General features: G+C 46.8%; 2 protein-coding genes across 2 annotated transcripts in view; one reads left to right on the top strand and one right to left on the bottom strand.

Annotated features, from left to right (window-relative positions):
* The window catches only part of LOC137414477 (uncharacterized), a 188,455-nt gene extending 181,077 nt beyond the window's left edge, over positions 1-7,378 (top strand). Inside the window, exon 3 of the mRNA XM_078767411.1 lies at positions 7,109-7,378. Coding sequence (XP_078623537.1) covers positions 7,109-7,344 — 236 coding nt within the window. The 3' untranslated portion in view covers positions 7,345-7,378. The remainder of the gene's footprint in view (positions 1-7,108) is intronic.
* LOC144892205 (uncharacterized) overlaps positions 1-22,073 on the bottom strand; it is a 225,086-nt gene that overhangs the window by 166,650 nt on the left and 36,363 nt on the right. The window lies entirely within an intron of this gene.

The following is a 22,073-nucleotide window of genomic DNA, read 5'->3' as shown; positions in this document are numbered from 1 at the left end:
AGAACCGTATCCCTGGTGTCTGTCATTATAATTCAGCCGTGTGTCTTCTTTTTCCTTATTGAGCCAGCGTGGCGCGGCTTCGTCAACGTTCGAGTACAATCGGGTAATTTGTGCGGACACGACGGCCATTCCGCTCGGCCCACCTTAACATCAAAGTCGTGTCTGTAACAATTGGTTGTCAGGAGTTGGATTCGAACCTGGGACTAAATTTATTTAGCCCAAATTTTGGAACACCAATTGTACTATTAGAGTAACAATTGGTGTCGAGGAGTGAGATTCGGACCCGGGACTAAATTAGTTAGGCCCAAATTTTGGGAGGGAAAATCGAGCCGGAGCGCGTACGGCGCTCGACCAAATCGATCCGGAGCGCGGTCCCGCGGTTACTGCGCTCGACGAAATTATAACAGCAAAATTTGGATTGGTGTTACGAAACTCGAATTTTGAAAGTCGCGCTATGGTGGATCAAGACGGCTGGGGTCCGGTAGGGGAGAGTGAAGCAGGGTCGGTCCAGGACCAAATTGAGGGACGCGAGGAGAGCGAAGCAGTGAGGGCGGCAGGGTCGCAAAATAGCGTTGTCACGCACGAGGTGGCCACGGCGTCCACGCCCGCGGCAGCGCCCCTGGTGGATTCGAACCTTTTCCTCCTGCAAATGAGGGCCCTTATGGAACAAATGGTGGGAATGAGGGCTGATAGTGAGCGGTTGGGAAACCAAATGGGGGTAATGGGGAACCGGATGGATGCTCAGAGTGAGCAATTGGGGGTAATGGGGAACCGGATGGATGCTCAGGGTGAGCGATTGGAGGGCCAAATGGGGGTAATGAGGGACGAAGCGAGGGGTACCAGTGAGAGATTAGACAATAATTTTAAGGGATTAGACAATAATTTTAAGGGATTAGACAATAATTTTAAGGGATTAGACATGAAATTTGGGAAATTAGACGATAGATTAGGGGAAATACAGGAGGGGTTAACGGGGGTAGAAAACAGAATGGCCGCTCAAGAGAATCAAATGGAAGGGATGCAAAAAGGGTTAGAGGGGTTAGAAAACACCATGGAAGGCAAATTGAGGGACATGAGGGACCAAGCGGAAAGGGAAGTTAACCAAATGGGGCAGCAGATAGAGGGGGTCAGAATGGGGGTAGAAACCAAACTGGATGCTCACAGGGAGGAAATGGAGCAGATGAGGGTGGCATCTGGGCAGGAGATGCAAGTGATGGGAGAGCAGATCAGAAGAGGAGTGAGTGAGGAGGTCGGAGGAGTGCGCGAGGAGGTGAGGCACTGTAAGGAGCACATGGAGAAGGAGGTGAGAAAGGGGACTGTAAAGTTACAAGGGGGCATAGAGGACCTGACGCAGGAGGTGGAGCAGCTGACGGTGGGACAAACGGAGTTAGTGGAGCAGGTTCAAAGGAACACTGCGGTATTAGGAGGTTTAAAAGCGACACAAAACGACATAAAAAACGACTTAATAGCGACGAAGAGGGAATGTCAGATGGTACGTGAGGGACTGACAACGAGGTTGGACGAGGTGATAGAGGTAATGGAGACGAAGGACCGGCAGGTGAGGACGCACATGGAAACGGTCAAGGTAGCCTTGGAGGACGAGCTTGAGGAGACGTACCGGGGAATAAAGGAGGTGAAGCAGAAACTAGAAGAAGTGGAAGAAGGGATGAGCGAAATTAAGAAGCGACGGAGAGGGGATAACAAAGAGATAAAAGAGGAGATAAAAGAATTGGTCCAAAGTCTGTGTTTGGATCGTGATGATGTGCTCATTAACCGGATGAGGGATTCGCAGGTGATGGAGGAGAAGCGAAGAGGAAGAGGACCCGGTGTAAGTGGTGACCAATATGGTCGTGCGTATGATGCGCCAGGGGATTTAAGGAGCTTGGGGGTCGAGATGGACCCGGGTGTTCGTGAGAGGCCGTTGGTGAAGTGTGCGACAGGTCTGGTGTGCGAAAAAGGAGGTGTGCGAGAAAGTCCGACTCTGGGGTGTGTGAGGAAAAAGTGCGTGCCAAGGAGTGAGGGTGCTGGCGAGAGTGAGTCGGTCGTAGCGCGTGTGCGAGGGGGCACATGGAAGCGCGGAGTGGTGAGTGTTACAGAGGGTGTGACGCGAGGAAGGTGTGTGACGGACAGGTGCATGGGGAAAGAGTGCGCTGTCAAAGGCAAGGAAGAATGCACACCTGTGGCGAGTGTTACAGAGGGTGTGACGGGAGAGTGTGCGCGAGGAAGGTGTGTGACGGACAGGTGCATGGGGAAAGAGTGCGCTGTCAAAGGCAAGGAAGAATGCACACCTGTGGTGAGTGTTACAGAGGGTGTGACGGGAGAGTGTGCGCGAGAAAGGTGTGTGACGGACAGGTGCATGGGGAAAGAGTGCGCTGTCAAGAGTAAGGGTGAGTGCGCTGTCAAGAATGGAGGTGAGAGTAGTGAGAGTGACAAGGAGAGTGAGTTGGTTGTGACAGGTGAGCGAGGATGTACACCTGGGATGGAAGGATGCACACCTGGAATGGTAGAGCGTGAGTGGGAATGCACGCTGGAGTTGGTGGTGAGGCACGTGGTTGGGTGTGCGAATGAGGGCACACCTGTGATTGTCACAGAGGAGGTGACCGAGGAGGGGGTGCGAAGAGGTGTGTTGGTGAGGTGTGCTACCAACGAATGTGTGCCAAAGTGTTCGGTGGTCAGGTGTGTGACCAAGGCTGTGAGTGGAATGGGTGTACCTGGGTGTGTAAGGAACGGTACAAGGAGAATGGGCACGGCTGGATGTGTGAGCAAGGAACGGGCTGCGGGATGTAAGCGTCCAGGTGAAGCATCGACGGTAACCAGGTTAGAGGTTAGGTCGACTTTTAGCCGAAGCGGGCCCTCGGTGCGTGCCGGGCCTCGCTTTGAACGGCCGCGTCCGTGCTCCACTAGGCGGAGCGGGCAGCCCGATAGAAAGGGTCGTCATGGCGACCACTTCTTGGTGAGACGTGCCGGCAGGTCGAGATCGGGCAATTGGATGGCTCCACGCCGAGGGGGTGCGTGGGATCTCGGCCCGGGTAAGCCCCCGTCCCTGCCCCGAATGCCGTACGCATCCAGCCGCCAGCACAAAACAACCCGCATTCATGGCTTGGCTTTACGAAGCCGGGCTTTGGACAGGAATTGGCGCACCGAGAGGTATTAGTGAGTAGACTGGGTGATGAGGTTAGTGTTTTGGACCCAAAATTAGAGAAAAACAAAATTTGATGATTGGCAAGGGATTGGCAGTAATGATTGGCAGATGATGGGCAGTGATTGGCAAATTTTTGATTTATTGAAATTTGATGTGCAAAATTGGTAGTGAGAGACCCCCGATGTGGTGGGATGGCAAATCCACCATCCTTCCCATGATGGGGGGCAAAGGAGCACTAGATTATGGGGTGTATGGCAGTGAAAACTAGCCCGGGTGGGTTAGGTTATTAGTAGGGATCTAGAAGAGATTGACATTAGGTAACGTTAAGTTTAGTTAGTGACTGATACCTGTAGTGGGGACGCAGGTAGATTAGTGTGGATGATAATGACGTGGGAGCGCAATAGTTTAAAGGGACGACTGGGAAGCGCAAGTTTCAGAAGGGAGTAGTTAGCTGAGATGATGCCGTGTGTGTGAGGATGGAACAGGTGTGATTGCACAGGTGTGCAATTGGACAGGTGTGTGGAGCAGTGTATGAGTAGTGAGTGTGTGGATCAGCGCGAATGCGCTTGGGGAGAGAAGGGTGCAGGTGGCACCAAGTGTGAGAGCACAGGTGTGCAAGTACAGGTGTGTGGAGAGAGTTGGAGTAAGTGGTACGGAGTGGTGTGCATGGTGCGAAGGTGTGGATGGGGGAAGAGTGGACCCCTTTCACGAATACCCGGGGCGGGTAGTGTAAGTGTTAGGTAGAGGGTATAGGTAAGTTGTGGTTGGATATTGGCATTTGTGGTGCGGTTGCAGAATGGTGTTGTGAATGGGTGCATTAGTGTTGTGGAAATGGCTGGGCGTGTAGCCTGTTAGTGCGTGTAGTTGGTTGGGCACTCCACCACTGTGAGGATGTCGGCCAGGTGAGGCCGCAGGTGGGCTCTGGGAGCCGGTAGAGTTGTGGATGGGGCCCGAGGATCCGGAGGACGGACCCGGGTAGCCCAGTGCCAGAGAGGGCACCGAGTGGGGAGAGTGCCAGAGGGCCTTCCCCTGGTAGTTAGGTTAGGGTAAGGAGCAGGTAAGCTCGGAGGCAACTGCAGTGGTGGAGGTGTGCAGGTGGGTAGACCCACTGGGAGAGGTACACGTCGCAGCCCAGAAATTGTACGAGGGCACCGGGAGATGAATCGGGGGAGTGAGACCCCAAATTGAAGAGCACCACAGTTTGGCCAATGGGAATTGGTTTTTAGAACCCATAGTGTAAGAGGGCCAATGGTTTGGCCGGAGAAAGACCCCGGGTAGTGTAAAGTTGTTAAAGTCACTTAGGAAATAGTTAGGATTGATGAACCTGTCGCACCATACGCAGCCACTTACCTGTGGTGATGATGATGACTCCACACCTGTGTTTTCTTTGTTTTGTTGCAGAAAATGAAATTGCTGTGTGGATTGTGAGACGCATCACGACGTGGATGAGACATTGGGGTGATTCCATCTCTCCCTCCCTAGGAGGGACTGATGATGAATTGGTAATGGCAAATTTTGATGTGCAGTTGGAGATGGCAAATTTTGATGAGAGTTGAAAATGGCAAATTTGATTGGTTAGGAGGGAGAGAAGACGAATTTGGTTTATGGGAGGAACGGGGAAGACAGTAGGGATGTTTGTTGATTTGTAAAGTAGATGTTTATGGGTAGTGTTGTGTTTTGTGGATACAGTAAGGGGTAAGGGAGGGGCCATGTAGGTTACCTGGTGGGGGGGGGGGCGTACGATAGGAACGTACCTGTCTCACCTGGTTCCCATGTGCCCCCAGTGTGCATCACCTTACATTGCGTGCACTTTTGCGCCCTTACCACCTTACTCACTTGTCTGCTTCTTTTGTCTCCCACCTCCGAGGATCTGGCTTTGGGGTAGAGAGAGAGGAGAGAGAGGTGCTGGCTGCGCAGTTGTGGGCCTGCACTTTCGCTGTTTGCTGCCGGGATCGATACACCATATGGACCGCAATGTTTGTGGCCACCCACAATGGACCGCAGTTCGTTTGCGGCCAAGCACCACCCGGGGATGGACCTATGGGTCAACGTGGCACCTATGCCATACAGGTAAACCACTTTTAGTTAACACCAAGTGCACCACAAGAAGAGCAAGAGACACCTGCAGGGTTAGGGGTTGTCGAATTTATTTTTATTCCAATGAACAATGGTGACTGCACCGATTGGTGGTGGGGTGGTGCTTTTGATGCTCGGGAAGGGTGCTCTGCACGTTATTAAAGGCCGTCGGCCACAGAGCACTCGTGGGTTGGTGTATCGATGCTGGCAAGCGTGCTCTCTCTATGCATAACATCTGCATGTGTTCCTCCAAAAACAGGTCCTGGATCGTAGTGTAAATATCAGCGTAGTCTTGTGTAAATAATGCTCCCTACCGGCTGTATGTTTAGTTTGAGAATTCTTTCCGGATTCGGTTATCCTGTGGGTGTGTTTCTGAGAGGAGAAGGGTGCAACGTCGCAGGGGGACATATTTACTCATTTGTGAATATCTGTAAAACTGTCGCACTCAGGGTAGAGTTAATAGTAGAGGGAACTACATTGCGTGCCACACTAAAGTAGGTAAAAATTTATCGGGTCGGGACGCCCCGAGGGTAGAGAAGGGTGCAATGTTGCGAATATGGAATTTGGCCTCCATATCCGCTTGTAAATATTCCCCTATTTTCCCCAATACTCCCCAACTATCCCCAATCCCCCATTCCCTAGTCCCATTGTCTGTAAACAACAATCAGTAGAGCCGACCTTCCCCTTATTCCCCCATTAAATGTCGTGCCCAGGTCCACCGCACCACACGTAGACAACTTTCGGACATCTTGCTAGTTATTCTTAGTCTATGTCAGTTAAGGCCTCGTTTCCATTAATTATGACTCTTCGTTGCACCAGAATGTGATTATATGGCACCAGTAGTGAGTTTAGGACCTTTCCCATACCTCCTCCCATCTTCTTCCCCGTCTACAACAACAGAGGGGCACGGCGCTGCGCGGGGGGGAGTGTGCGTCCTCCCACCGGCTCGGTTCGCCGCCATCGACAATGCGCTCCAGACGATGCGCTCCAGACCATGCGCTCCACGGGGTTACCACGAAGGGGCTCCTTGTCAGCTCCTCGTCAAGGGCGGAGCCTGGTAAACCCCCCGCACGCACCCAATGAGAAGCAACGTGCCGATTCCACGAGGCGGAGCTAACGAGCCGAGGGCGTGTCACTCCCCGCCGGATATACGCGGCCACGCGCCGGATGTGACGTCAGATGCGCCCCCAGCTTGAGACGAAAAGACGCCACTTCGAGCGCTGTGCAACCTTCCGCATCTCTGGACCGGACCGGGTCGATCCTGCCCTGAGCCCAGGAGGACCTGGAGCCATCGACAACCGCTTTCCTGCCATCAACCCCCGTGTGAGTCAGCCTTGTCCCGTTTGCCTGTCGTCTGTTGGGGAATAATATAAGATTGTGTCTAAGTGCTTGTCTTTCTATGTTGTACCTCTCGTCCCTGTAATCTGACCTTCCGCACGAATATAATCTCCTCCGGAGGTCTTGAGAACCGTATCCCTGGTGTCTGTCATTATAATTCAGCCGTGTGTCTTCTTTTTCCTTATTGAGCCAGCGTGGCGCGGCTTCGTCAACGTTCGAGTACAATCGGGTAATTTGTGCGGACACGACGGCCATTCCGCTCGGCCCACCTTAACATCAAAGTCGTGTCTGTAACAATATTATTCCATCGTGTTTGGAAAAACTGGAAAATTGGAAAATTGGAAAAATTTGGAAAAACAATATAGCCTATTTTACTCCAGGAGGTCCTAGGATTGCCCACCCAAAATATCGTTGCAATCGGTTCAGCCGTTTTTGCGGTACCTGCGAACAGACAGACAGATGGACATTTGGTAAATTATTGTAAGATGGAGAAGTAAATCTGACTGAGACATATTTTCTGAGCTTGACCAAATCTCATCTCATACTTTTCAGACACCCCAATGAAGATATGTCTCATACCGTCAACTCCATGTCACTTATCAATGTCAGGTCTCCTGCACCAGGTCACAGAGAAAAGCCACAGATCCACAAACGTGGTCAATGGAGCAATAAGGTGGAGTTTGTTCTGTCCGTCGCTGGAGAAATCATTGGATTGGGAAATGTTTGGCGTTTCCCATACCTGTGCTATCGTCATGGTGGAGGTAAGGTGCTGCACGCAACATATGTAGAAATTTATATTTGGTTCCTTTTCTTTATCACTTTTTACGAGGTCATGTCACTTTTGATAAAACTACACGTTGCTCACCCATTGGTCGCGATAAACAGCTGGGAATGAATTGTCAGCTCAGAGGTGTTATGCTTGTTTTGAGCTGTCTAGTTTTAAACTGTCACCTTTGTGCTTTGCAGGCTACAGGGTGTTGAATCTATGTGTGTTCGTTGTTATCCTTCGGATGGGATGTTAATCTGCTTATTACGTTTGCAAAATTCGCTTGTGGATGTTATTTAAATAAAAACACAAAGTACCATTTTCAAAAAGACTTGGTCGTTGTGTTCTATTATCCTGGACAATGTGGCTGCCTTGATCTACAGATGGTCATTGCATGAGCAGCTTAGGTGCATCCCCATAAATGAGGCAAACAACAGTCATGTGCTGTATATAGAACCACCTTTAGAGGCCATAGTCATGTGCTGCATATTTGTTTTACCACCTTTAGAGGCCATTTTTCCCCGCAAAGCAGGGGTTGGCCTTTTTTGGGCAGCTTCGGTCCCCTTTTTAAAGCAATGTTGCATGGGCAGATGCCCTTCCTGCCACCAACCCTGTTAGTTGCTTCTTGCGATGCACAGGGAATTACCAGCAAGCTGGTACTCAATTTGCCAACCTCAGAAGGATGACAGGCGGAGTCAACCCCAGGTGACAGGCAAAGTTGCTACAAAGTTGTTCACGACGTTCGTGCAGTGAATTCAGCTGGCATGTACTCAAAGCATTGTGGTAGGAATCAAAATCGCTCGCAAAAATAATTCTCAATGCTCTTCTTTGTATCGATTCAATCAATGCATGCTGTTGTTGTGTCAATGAGGAATGCCATATCGGACAGCAATATTCTAACATAGGTCTGATGTAAGAAATGTACACAGTGATGAGATCTTCTTTCGGAATATGGAACTTCCTCAAAGATCGAAGCATATCCAACTTTCTCGACGCTTTTGAAATGATGAGGTTTACATGATCTGCCCACTTGAGATCATTGCAGACAACAACTCCCAACAGTTTGACCTGCTGACTTTCCTCCAGTCTAACGTTGTTAAGTTGGATTAGCAGTGGTGGCCGCTGGCGGTGAATAAACGACACTCGCATTATCTGGCACTTAACTGGGTTGAGCTTCATCTTGGAATCTGTACACCACTGTTCAAATTCTGAAAGGGCTGTTGATTGGGTAGATGGAGAGGCCATTTGATGCGACTCTGCCAAAGTTAAGTCATCCACATATTTACACCTCTTAATATCAGCTAACTGAAGAGCATCATTGATGAGGGCCAAGAAGATGAGTGGGCCCAGTCGCGTTCCTTGTGGGACTCCACCAGTTGTTGAGAGAGGCATAGAAAGTTCTCCCTTATAACGAACTTGCTGGATGTGGTTTGCGAGGAAGCTGCAGACCCTCTGAATTAAGGAAGGTCTTGCTCCCATCACGTACAGTTTATTGATGGCTACCGTGTGATCCACTGAGTCAAAAGCCTTCGAAAAGTCAGTCAAAACAATAGTCGAAATTGTACCAGGTCTGTCAGCTCCACCATAGAGGAAATCCATCAGTTGTATGAGATAGTGTGTGGAGGACATACCTGCACGGTTTCCAAACTGAGGGTCGATGTCAGCAGAAATATTGGCCATGAGCCATCGATAAATGAATATCTCCGCAAGCTTCGCGAAATGATCAGTTAATGCGATCGGTCTCAGCTTGTCCAGTGTCGGTGGTGATTGTTTAGGTGGAGGAACAGCTATTGATTTCTTCCATTGACTGGGAACAACACCTTGTTTATATGAGGCATTGATAATATCACAGAGAGGGATGCTTAGTTCCAAGGCGAACTCTCGTATAAGTCTAGGAGAGATGCCATCCAGCCCACCACTCTTCCCCACTTTGGTCTTTAATAGTTCTTTATAGACCATCGTATGTTGCACCATGGGAACACTATTTGGTGGAAAAGGAAAAAAAGCTGGAATATTGTCCTTGTGTAATGGGGATGTACTAATCATAATTGAAACAAAGTAAGAATTAATGGCGTTTGAAATTGCTAAGGAGTATGTTAGGGACGTCTTAACAAAGAGATTTCTCAAGACGAGGCTCAGACTCAAAGGGACTCAGACTCGCTCAGTTCAAACCGAGATTTATTCAGATATTGCGGAGAGGACTTTACACAAAATACAGACAGGATACGACACGTCGTTCAGTTGAAGAATTCTCTCTCGAAGCCTTGGAGTGTTCTTGTTATATAAGTCCCGGCTGCTTTGATCTTGTTCAGTTGGAATTTTGAGGTCACCACAAAACTTGGTCAGGTCAGTTGTTTTGGTGCCAAAGCCAATCTGGGTTCCATCATGAAGTGACTAAGAAGTATACCATATTTCACTATCACATACAGCCGAAGAAGAAACCAATGTTCTAGTCGCTACAGGTCAATCTTCTTTGACCTGTTCAATCTCACTAAATGACGAATGCATTCAAAACCCGGGCTGAGTCAACACTCTGCCCTGGGCATCTTCACTAAAGGGCAACGGTTATTTTACAGATGGCCGATTGTCGTCCTGGTTCCATATTCACTGCTTTGCTCAGACTGCAAACTTTGAAAGCACATTCTGTCTTTAATACAATTTTAACTGTTGGCAATAACTCACCTATACATGTCCTTTATAATTCCACAATCCCTCATTTTTAATTTTTGTTTATATTAAACAATTAATTTAAACATCAATTGCAAAATACTCAAATTACAAATTTGGTAATCCAATTTTCAATACCTAAGGCATACACCGTCATCCTGGAAGAATCTGATCATAAAACATTTCTTTGTTCGATGACTCTTTCCATGTTGATAATTCAGTTAATTTAATTTGCATCACAAATATCTCTGCAAACAAAACTTCACCTTTACCAATACACAACAATTTCAATTCACCATTTTCAAAATAATAAAACATCTGCAACATTTGGCAATTATTCTTTGAAAATACGTTTTGCTTCAAAACAAATGTTGTCTTTCTGTTTGAAAAGAAGAGGCTGATCATTTGTGTTTGAAATTATTCAAGTATGAAACATTTTCTTCTGATGTCTTCATAGCACCTACACTATTTCACGTAGGGTTTCTGCTGTTGTGATAGCTGGGCGGAATCATAAACTGACCCTGCTCTGCATGTAGCATCCTTGCCACTCTTGCTGTGAGCCATAGTACATTTGAAAAAGCTGTCGTCCAGTTGTAGTTGACTTGCCTCCTCATTCATCGTGAGTGGGGCAAGTGTTGATGTGATGTTGGTTGACCAGCAAGATGTGGAACAGAGATGCCAGATGCATCCACAATGACCTTAGGACCATGGTGTTCAAGTTATCCATGGTCCATACCAGGAGCAACCAGCAGAATCGTGCACAGCCGTTGTAGAGGAAGAAGCACAGCCGTCCACTTACAACTCCATGCTGGTTCCCCGGAAGTTGGTGGAGCAATGACACAAGTCACCGCATCCAGGAGAAGTTGCAGGTAAGATGTCGTCGTCCCGCAATTGCTGACGTGATGAATGTTCGAGACATTTGAACAGAAGCAAGTGATCGCCTTTCTTCCATACGTTGCAGTGTGATCCAGACAAATGGTCACATACATTTTCCTTGGTGAAGGTAAGCATCCGTCTCCAATCTTGCAAAGGAGAATGCCTTCATCATTCTTTGAGAAGGAGGGTGTATGCCAAGATTAACTTCATTTTTTAGCCACAAATTTTCTTTCTCGAACTTCTTCCCAATGCCGTTATCACTCCATTTGAGGTGTGATCTGGTCTTATCCTTTACTCAGCCACATCTGTATCTGCTTTCCACACACTCTGAATCAGATGGGGTGTATCTTGACATGAAATTACCATGTTTTAACTAATCATGTATATCTTATAACAGCTTCACATTTAACAATATGCTGTTTTCCTCAAAACATTCAAAAAGTTATATTCATTTATATGCTTCGCACGAATAATATCCAAATCAGGTATGTATTTTTTACTACTAAACTAAGAATAGCATTTACAGTTGCTTTCAGGTTAATATAGTTTGAAAAATTTAACTCATGCAGTTTTTTTAACACTACTCAAAGAAAATAAATGCATTAATAATGAGTACATATGATTAAAATCACAAACAGGAATATCTAATTCCCAACAAACTTTGCAAACAAGCTAACTATGCATAATGGATTAATTATCATAGTTTCTCCTCACTTTTTTTTTTTAACATGAGTAATTAATTCTATAGCATTTACTACTGGCTTCATCCACCCTGGTCAAATGGTACCCTACATCACTTTAATTTTCATGGTGTGTAACTTGTGGTGATATGAGTTCACTGATCTTGTAAAACTGACACAATTCATAACATTTTTGTTATGCCATTATCTTAACTCTACTGTACTCATTTGCAGCATTACTTGATTTAATCTTTTGATCTTGGTATTCATGTCATCATAAAAGTCTTCCTCTTTTAGTTCCACATTTGTTTCCTCATTTGTTTCCTCATTTGCCATCATTGCGTTGTTAGCTATTTTATTCAAACACACCTTCACCAAGGCTTTCAAGCAAGCCACCACTAGAACTATTGTTAATATAATTACCAATCCAACAAACAAGTATTGGATTATCTTAGCTGCTACTCCTCCAAATATATTTCCCAACCATGCAAAGGCACCCCCTTTCGTGTAATCGTGGTATCTTGCTCCCTCTTTTCTTATTATATCGGCTATGTTATAAACTTCCTCCGAATTATCTGGTATGTATATGTATCAACAAGAAGATTTAATGGGCACCCCAGGACTATTGTAGCTGTGGCTTCTACTGCATATGATGCTGCTGCCACTGCTCGCAAACACTGTGGAAACCCTAGTGCTACTGGATCCAATCTAGTGCTGTGATACGCTATGGGGCGCATTTTTCCTCCATGTTTTTGTGCTGGCACTGATTGGGCAAATCCTCCTTTCTCATGTGAATAGAGAAATAAATTTTTGTCATAATCTGGCAGTCCAAGAGCAGGAGCTGATGCAAAGGCATTGTTCAATGTCGTAAAAGCTTGTTCAGCCTCCGGGGTCCATTTCGAAGGATTTGGACTACTTGGTAAGCTGATGTCTAACAGGGGGCGAGTTAGTAATGTGTAATCAGCAATCCATTGATGGCAAAACCCTGTTGTCCCCAGGAAAGATTTCATCTGCTTAACAGTTGTAGGTTTTGGGAGTGCTCTGATCGCCTTCACACGTTCAGGGCAAAGTCGTCTTGTGTCTCCCTCCAAAATATGCCCTAAATATTTCACCTCTTCTTTACAGAACTGCAACTTATCTCTTGAGGCTTTGTGCCCTTTTTCTGCCAATGCTGTCAGTAGCACAACAGTGTCCTGCTCACATGCTTCCTTTGAAGTCGAGCATATGAGAGGATCATCAACATATTGTACCATCACTGAACCTCCAGGAAATTCAATGTCGCTGAGGTCTTCATGTAGAGCACGTGAAAACAATGTTGGGCTCTCCGATGTACCCTTGTGGTAAAACAGTATACTGTAGACCATTGTACGTGAATGCAAAAAGATAGCGCGAATCTTCATGAATGGGTTCACGAAAGAACACTGAACACAAGTCCACTGCAGAGTACAACTTTGTATTGCATGGAATACTTGACAGTACATTGATCGGGTTAGGGACCACCGGATAGGCTGGAATGACACAATTATTAATTGCTTGAAGATACTGTACAAATCTCCAAGTAGTCTTGCCTGGCTTCTTCACAGGTAAGATAGGAGTGTTGCACATACTCACAGTGCGAACTATAACTCCCTAATCCACAAATGATCGAATCACTGGTGCAATACCAGCTTTTGCCCTTGGTCTCAATGGATATTGGCGCTTTCTCGGCAGTGGCTTAGAATCATATACTGTAATCCTTACAGGTGCAATACTCTTGATCCGTCCCACATCATTCGGATGCTTTGTCCACAAGCATGTTGGTATTTGATCGAGTGGGTCCGGGTCACCGTTGGTGTTGGAGCTGAGTAGATATACGCCAACATTTTCAGCGTCAGATGGTTCATCAGTCATGATGAAGGTAGAAGAAAGCACCTGCTCTTCGAGCTGCCAGCAAAATACATCTCCATCTAAGTCATAGAGTGGGACTTGTTGAATTTCTCCCATGTATCCCATGTTTTTGCAGTCTTTCAAAGTTGCAATCATTGTTCCAACATCTTTTGCTTCATATCCTTCTGCCACCACTAAGGTGACGTGTGGGTCGTCGTCTCGGGTTGATTCCACAAGAGTTGTTGATCTGGCGTCAAAGACACTGACATGCCAACTCCCTGTCTTCCTACCCACAATGATGTCAGATGTACATCGTACCTTGTGTCCAGGTATTTAGAAACATTCTCTGAATAGGACACCTCTTCTCCTGTAGGGTCATAACCTGTCGTACAGTGAAGATCAGTCTGCGATTTCAGAGAGTCCATCAAGTAGCTGCTTAACCATTCCTGTACTTTGGGCATTTCATCCTTCAATGTCATAAAACTATCGCACAAAAGTTCTGCCATTTGTGTATCTTCGATTTCCCTTGGCTTTATTGCACTTTTTAGCATATCAAAAACAAAGTCGTGGGAGTGTTCTGGCATTTCTCGGTACACTCCGTTTTCATTACATGTGACAATAGAGTTCAATTTACACAATAAATCTCTTCCCATCAAATTTACTGGAGCGTCAGATGCCACAAGAAAAGCATGATGTGCAGTCAATGGGCCAATTTGAACACGCAATTCCTTTGTGATGGGTGCGACTATGGGAATCCCTGATACTCCTACTGTCTTTGTATGGAATTTCGACAATGGTACATTTGGAAAATCTGCTCGTCGTAATGTGGAATGCATGGCGCCGGTATCAATGAAGAAAGGAGCCTTGCGTCCGCTTACTGTCAAATTAACATTGGGTTCTTGTGCAGCCGACCTTGAAATTAAAGGAAGCGCTGCCAGTCGGTCATTGTGGTCTAGTCAGAAGGGTTTTCCAGACAATCTATTCTGCTGAGGTCCTCCCTTAGTTGGGGTGTTCATCAATGGAGTCCTATTTGTTGGCTGAGGTGGTGGTGGTTGGTCGTATCCCTGTCCTTGGTTTCCCTTGCGAAATTGTCTTCTGTTGAAATACAGACATCTTCTTCTCCAGTGTCCCATTTCCCCACAATTAAAACACCGGTTCCTGTCATTGCCTGTTCTGTCCACCTGTTCACTTGTATTGCTGGGCTGCATCTCTGGATCCCTGGGTTGCCACTGTGATCTCTGGTTATCTCCTGAAATATAGTTGTTGCCTGTTGCATTGTCGCGTTGTTGCATAGCAAACCTGTTGCGTTGATTCGTAGTCATCAGGGCTTGTGTCTGTAGTTGCATCAAGGTAGGGGCACCTCCCATTGATATACATATACTGTATATATAATATATATATATATATATATATATTTAATATAATATACATATTATTATATAAATAATTATATATATATATATATATATATATATATATATATATATATATATATATATATATATATATATATACACTCAAGTGTATATATGAGTGTATATATATACCGAGGGTTGAGTGTAACACTCAACACTCAACCGTAATTGTGTTACGGTTTTTAGAACCTTCACTAGTAAATTTTAGTAAATGTTTCCCTTATAAATGTTCCCCTGTAAATAGCCCCATCAATTGGTTTGTTAAAGATCGCACCCTAGTTAGTCCATGTACAACATGTAGCGAACCATAGGACCTCTCCGTAGTTATTTCATTATTATGTGTTTCAGTTAAGGATCTGTTCCCAGTAGTTGAACCTGCGTTGCATTCATCAAATAAGATAGGCCCCATTCCATCCATTTTGCTCTCCCTCTTCAAATTGTGGTACCTCGCTTGCCAAGAGCGTTTGCCGCCGTTGCACTGGGCTGTTTACTGGCACCACGCCGCCATTAGCCATGCAGTCAAGCCGAGGAGGAAGGGGGCGGAGCCGCAAGGACAAGGTGTGGCACGTCGACTCATCATCGGAGGTTGTGTCAGCAAGCCCTTCCTGGCCAACCAGCACCGCGGTGAGCCAACTGGTAGGCGTGTTATCAGAGCCGGCGGCTTGATTCCAACAAGAGCAATAAAAGCGGCTACGAGGGACTGCTTGGACAGTCGGGTGAGAAGGTACCAGAGGAGTGAAAGAGATGCGTGAGAAGGTACCAACAAGAAGGGAAGGACCTGGAATGCGCGACGAACTGGCATCTTGTTCAAGAGAGAGAGAGAGAGCGTTGACACGAGCCATTTGTTATCTACGGAGCATCCCAGTCCCATCGCTATATGCAACGTCCGCTCGCGGTGAACGATACGCGCTCACTGCCTGCCAGGGTTTTCCTGCCACGATGCGAGTCGCCTCCTGGAGCCGGACCTCGATGCCTGCTATCCCACCTGGACCCTTCTCCTTCCTCCAGTCATTCCTGCCTGCCAATCCCTGTCGTGTGAGTCTGTTTGTTGTCCTGGGGTATAATATAAGACTGCTTAAGGCTGCCCTGTGTATCTTCTTCTTCATCTTCTTCTGTATATTACTTGCGTTTCTTCTTCTTTGGTTTTGTACATAATTAATAAATGTCTGGTATTCCTTACTTTGGTTTCTTCTTTCCCCCGATCACTTTAGTCCCTTTTTTCGATTGAGTACCTGTGGCACGATTCGGCCAACCGCAATAGTCGGGTTTAGTCCTTTGTTAATGGCTCGAGCTGCGGATTGCTAAACCGCTCGGCAAATACCATCTTGTCCGTGGTTCGAGCGGTACTTGTCTCCCTGTCTTGCGGAGGGATTGGTAAATGTGTTCGGGAGAACACCTTGACCAATAACCCTGACCAATTTCACCCCGCAAAAGAGCGTTATAAGTACCAGGACCAGAGACGGCCAGCTTAACAGTCCAAGGGGATTAACCCCCCCCCCCTTGCTAAGGGGAGTGCCGTCTCTGAGATCCGTAACAATTGTTGTCAGGAGTGGGATTTGAGGCCCGAACCAAATTTTTAATCCATCGAAAAAATTTGGTCAAAATTACAAGCGGCCTAAATTTTATTAAGATCCGAAATTTGAGTCGTGCCATGGATGGTCAAGGCGGTCGGATGCCGGTGGGGGAGATAGAAGAGGAGTTAGAGGCAACCCAGGACCCCAGGGAGGAATTGGAGGAGGAGAGCAATGAGGGTGCGGTAGCGGGGGTTGCAGGCGCACAAGATGGCGGCGCCTCGCACATGTCGACGAGGGCCACGCCCGCTGTGCAAGCAGGGGTTGTGGACCTGCAGAGATTTTTGGCGCAAGTACTGGTAGCCATAAAATTGGGGAGGGAGCAATTTGGAAATGAATTGAGAAATGATTGGGAAACCAAATTTGGGGGATTGAGGAAGGATACGGAAAAATTGAGGGCAGAGTCAAAAAGGGAGGAATCCAGGGGTAACATGGAAGCATTGGGGAAGGACATTGAGACGGACCGCGGATCCGGTGAAAAGGTTGCGGGGGTACGCGACGAGGTAACGCGGCTTGAGAAGCGCGGGAGAAGCGAGGTGGAGCAAAGCATAGGTAACTGGACCGGGGTAGAAATCGTGACCCGGGGTATGGCGGAGCTGGCGACCGCCGAAGTAGAGAAAATTTTATTAGCGCCCGCGGTCGTCGAGAAAAAAGAAGCAATAGTGGACATTGGGTTAAAAGAAACGACTGAAGCAATAGAGGAAATTGGGCTTGTAGAGACGGCAGAATTAGAAAAGCACCAGCAGAAGGGAGAAATGGAGACTGTACAAAGTCCATGTTCACATCACGATGCTGTGCTTAACCCAAATGAAAGTTTGCAGGTGTTGGAGCGAAGAAGAAAAAGAACCCCGAAGGTGAGACGGGCTGTGTATGTTTAGTGCAAAATGTATGTGTGTGTTTAGTGCAAAAAGAATTTTCGTGCGGTTGGGATCGAGGTGTAACCCAGGTGCTGGTAAAAGGTCCGTGGTGCGCGTTATGGATGGCAATGGCACGCGTGTGAGGAAAAAGTGTGCATCGAAGAGTGAGTGTGTTACAAAGTATGGAAGTGAAACCGAGTGCGAGCGAGAATGCACGTCGGAGTGTAAGTGTGATGCGAGTGACGCGGAGAGTGAGATGGATGGAGAGAGTGTGCGAGAACGCACACCTGGGTTGGTTGTGGCGCGTGTGCGGGAGGGCACATCGGAGCGCGTGAGTGGGTGGATGCAAGAGTGCACCCCCATGAGTGGTACGGAGTACGTACCAAGGGAGAGTGCGCAAGACGGTGCGCGAGGAGGTGCATTAAGGAAGTGTGCGAACAACGAGTGTGTGCAAGAAGGTGCGTGAGAGGAGTGGTGTGTAACAGGGAGTGCGGTGGTGGAATGGACGGAGTGTGTGGAATGCATGAGGGGCGCTGAGACGCCGGGTTTTGTGAGTATGAAAGGGGTCGCGTGCAGTAGCGGACTGGGTCTTAAAACCGGCCCGGGCATCCTTCACCTAGGTCGGCCCATTATTCATTTATATGTTGCTTATCTGAGAAAATAGACGAAATGCTTGAAAAAAAAAAAGTAAACAAAATCCACGAAAAATAAATTTATTTTCAGTAACAAAAGCACATGTCATGTCTAAGAGAGTAGGTGCCTGCGCAGTTCGCTGCTTCTGGCAGCCACACCATCAATGATATCCTTGTTTTCAAGTTTGGCCAGGATCCCTTTTTCCACAGACATCAACATGAACGCCTCAAGATGTTCTTGTGTCATTGTACTTCGCAGACGGCTTTTGATTCTCTTCAAAGCAGAGAAAGACCGTTCACATGCCACTTGTGACACAGGCAGCGTAAGCAGCAGCTTGTAGGCAAGCCCAATGCTCTTGTAGGCATCAGTGAAGAGGTTCAACTTGAGGAGCACCTTGTAACTGCAGAGAGGACAGGCTTTACATGACTTTCATGTACTTGGCAGAGTCTTCCTGTCCTGTTCAGACTCACTATCCTCCTGCACTGTATAAGCATCTGCTACTGATTGTTTCAGTGTTGACCATTGTTCTCCAAGGCTTCGCAGTTCTTTTCGTAGTTGTTCTGCAGTGACACCATCATCAAATCTCAGCAAATGTTTATGCAGCTCTTCCATAGCTCCCGATGGCACTTGATCAAAGTTCCTTGGGTGAGGAAGTGAGAGATCAGCATGCAATGTTGATGTTGCTGATCTGTCAAACCGCTGCTCAATGCTGCTCACAATCGTGTCCACTATTCGGTTGTACACTTAAATGCGATACTTCTTTACTTGGTCAGAAGCTGATGTAGCCTCATCTATGGACAGTTCGCCATCAATGCGTTTGTGCTGTCTTTGCCGTTTTATAGGAAGGGACTCTTCCATAACAAGATTTACATCCATTTCATCCAGCTGGTCATTAGCCCATTGAACAAACTTTGCAGCTGCATCATGACAAGCTTGGAAGTCATCCCGTAGCATCTGCATCTTCTCTAGCAATTCATCCACCATCCGGTGCACAATCAGCAGATCCAGTTGTACAGTTTGTAGATACTTGGAGAGCGCTGTAGTGTGGGAGAATACTTGCAGATATACTTGTGCAGTCAGAATTGTTTCAAACTTCAGGAGACTGTCAATGTATCCCTTCACCTTGGCCTTAACAGCTGCTTGGATCTGGTCAGCAACCAGTATGGCATTAAGAGTGGTGATAACTTCCATGAAAAGCACTCCAGTTGGGTTGTTGAATGAACCAAAAACCTTCTTCAAGGCGGCATCCTTTGACCACCATCTAGTTTCTCTGGTAGTTCCCAATCGTTTCACAGTAGTGGAGTGTCGACTCCAGATGTTCATTCGCTGATAAGATTCCCGAAAGAATACTGCAATGTCATTCAGTAGTGAGAACAGTGATGCGCTAGTGACCACAACACTTGTAGCTTTGGTCACAACGAGATTTAACACATGTGCATGGCACCAAACATGGATCTGCATTGGAGCCTCCTTTGATAGCAGAGTACTGAAGCCTTTGTAGCGCCCCTGCATGTTTGCTGCACCATCAGTTGAGTTTCCAACACAGTTCTTGAGGCCAAGATTCAGTCCTAACAAGACTTCAGAAACAAGTTGCACAAAAGCTTCGCCAGTAGATTCCTCACATTTCACCACACTCACTAATCTTTCTTGGATAGTGCCAGTGCTATCAACATATCTAAGAATAACAGAGCACTGGTCTTGTGTTGAGATGTCTTGAGTGGTATCAATTTCCACAGCAAACATGTCTGTTACTTCTTCAGAAATCCACTGACGTATCTTATCCCGGATGACTGTAATAACATAATTCACTGTAGTTTTAGACAGCAAAGTTACCAAGGAGCCTCGACCAAGTGAACTCTTTGCCTTCTCATGTTGCTTCTTGCTGTTCTGGACAACGTGAGAGAGATGATCGGCTGTGCAGGAATCATACTTCCGAAGTAGTTTTACAACTTCCAGAAATGTACCATGGTCGATCTTCTCATTGTCAAGTGTGTATGCTGCTTCTTCATTACTTCCTCTGTAGCTCAGTCCCCTCTTACCAATGAGTTTGACCACATCCACAACTCTTTCCATCACTTGTCGTCTCTTTCTAACCTCATCATGATGGCTACGTGCGAGCAGGTGAGAAACGCTGGACTGTTGTTGATCTACCAGGTATGCTGTTGAGCATCTCAAATGAAAAGAAGAGCGTTCATGTTCTTCAACACGTGTATGTACATGTCGCCAGTCGGTCATTCCCTCGATGAACATGGACCAGTCTGAGGTGCTGGAAAACGCCAAGCACACTGAACAGTGAAGAGAATGATTGTCCTTGTTGTATGACAACCACCATCTGTTTGTACCATCTTTTCGCATGAAACACCTCTTCACCACTCGGTTGTCAGTTTTTTTATTAGGGTGGTAATTCCAAAACAGCAAACAATCTTCATCTCTACATGGTTTCTTAAAGTAGTTAATCAAGGGGTATCCCTCCTCTGCAAGTGTAGCAGCTGCAGCAGGTACATCTCTCTCAGGTGACCACACCTGTTCGTGTTCACCAATTTGCACCAATTCTGCCGATTCAGCTGCCAATTGGTCATCTACTGATTCAGCTGCCAATTGATCATCTAACAATTCAGCTGCTAATGGTCCAGCTACCGATTCAGTATCCTTATCCCCGTGTTCACTGACTTCACCAGGCCCAGTATAAGTACTCTTGAACAGATCCAAAAGGTTTCTGCACTTTGAAGCACTATCTGACAGTTTCTTTTTCTTTCGATCACGTTCCTTCTCAGCACCTCCTTTTCTTCTCTTCTGGTTTGCTTTATCCATTGTTGGTTACAGATGCAGATGCTGAAAAAACAAACAAAAAGAAGCTGTCCTGCTGTCCCACCTGGCCCCTTCCTCCAGTCATTCCTGCCTGCCATTCCCAGTCATGTGAGTCTGTTTGTTGGCCTGGGGTATAATATAAGACTGCTTCAGGCTGCCCTGTGTATCTTCTTCTTCTTCTTCTTCTTCTGCATATTACTTGCATTTCTTCCTCTTCTTTCGTTTTGTACATCTATATACAGACTTGGCATTTAATATGGAATATTTTTTTTTTCTTGACTTGAGTTTACTTTCTTATCTCAGTATATCAATCTGGTGAGTTTCTTTTACACATTGGTGATTTATTTGTTAAAAGAACCATGTCACTGATGGTCTGTCGCAGCAAGAAGTCAACAACAGGATTATATCACAGGTGGCGTGGCAAAATGTACGGACAGGTGCATTTGACGATTGGCTTCACAGTCGGGTATAAAAGGGTTGTTGCGTTCTGTATTAGTGGAAAACAACTGCTGCACGTCTCCAAAAGTTATTGCCGCTTCCTCTGGAGATGGTCCGTCAACTCGACAATGCTGTTGGTCATGGAGTGGTGGCTTTACGAAATTACGGCATGAAACAGCGTGCTATTGCTCGGCAGTATGGCATCACTCAAGGTCAGGTGTCAAAGATCCTGAAACGAAATGCTCAGAGGGGTGTCCCTACTCCAATACCGAGGCCAGGACATCCCCGCAGAACCACAAGGAGGGATGATCACCAGCTGCACCAGTTAGTCAGCAATGGCCGTACCAAGTCAGCTAATCGGCTTAGGGCTGAGTGGCAGCAACTGACAAATGTGCCTGTATCCAGAAGGCTAGTCAACCAACGACTGGTTCAAGCAGGCTATCGTGCCAGGCGTCCCCTGAGAAAGCCACGCCTGACCAGACAACACCGCCAGCGCCGATTGCAGTGGGCCAGAGAGCACCATGAATGGCAGCCAGGACACTGGAATCACGTGATCTTCAGTGACGAGTCTAGATTTCTGGTCTATCGTCAAGATAGCCGCGTCCGAGTGCGCAGACAAGGGCATGAAGCCTACAACAAAGATTGTATAGTGCCAAGAGTCCAAGCTGGAGGTGTTGGGGTGACCGTTTGGGCTGCTTTTCATGCAGGGGGCAAAACTGACCTGGTTCTTCTGACTGGAAACCTGAACCAGTTCAAGTGCAGGGCCATTCTGGAAGAAACATTGCTTCCATTTGCTTGTGCAGCCTTTCGAGGAAACTTTGTCTTCCAAGATGACAATGCACGGCCTCATCGTGCTCGCATGATCCAACACTTTCTTGCTGACCGTGGTGTAGAGCATATGGAGTGGCCTGCCATGTCCCCGGATATGAATCCGATAGAG

The sequence above is a fragment of the Myxine glutinosa genome, chromosome 1 (assembly GCF_964187855.1).
Source record: "Myxine glutinosa chromosome 1, kmMyxGlut1.1, whole genome shotgun sequence".
NCBI classification, from domain to species: Eukaryota; Metazoa; Chordata; class Myxini; order Myxiniformes; family Myxinidae; genus Myxine; species Myxine glutinosa.
This window is presented reverse-complemented; position numbering and strand designations above follow the sequence as displayed.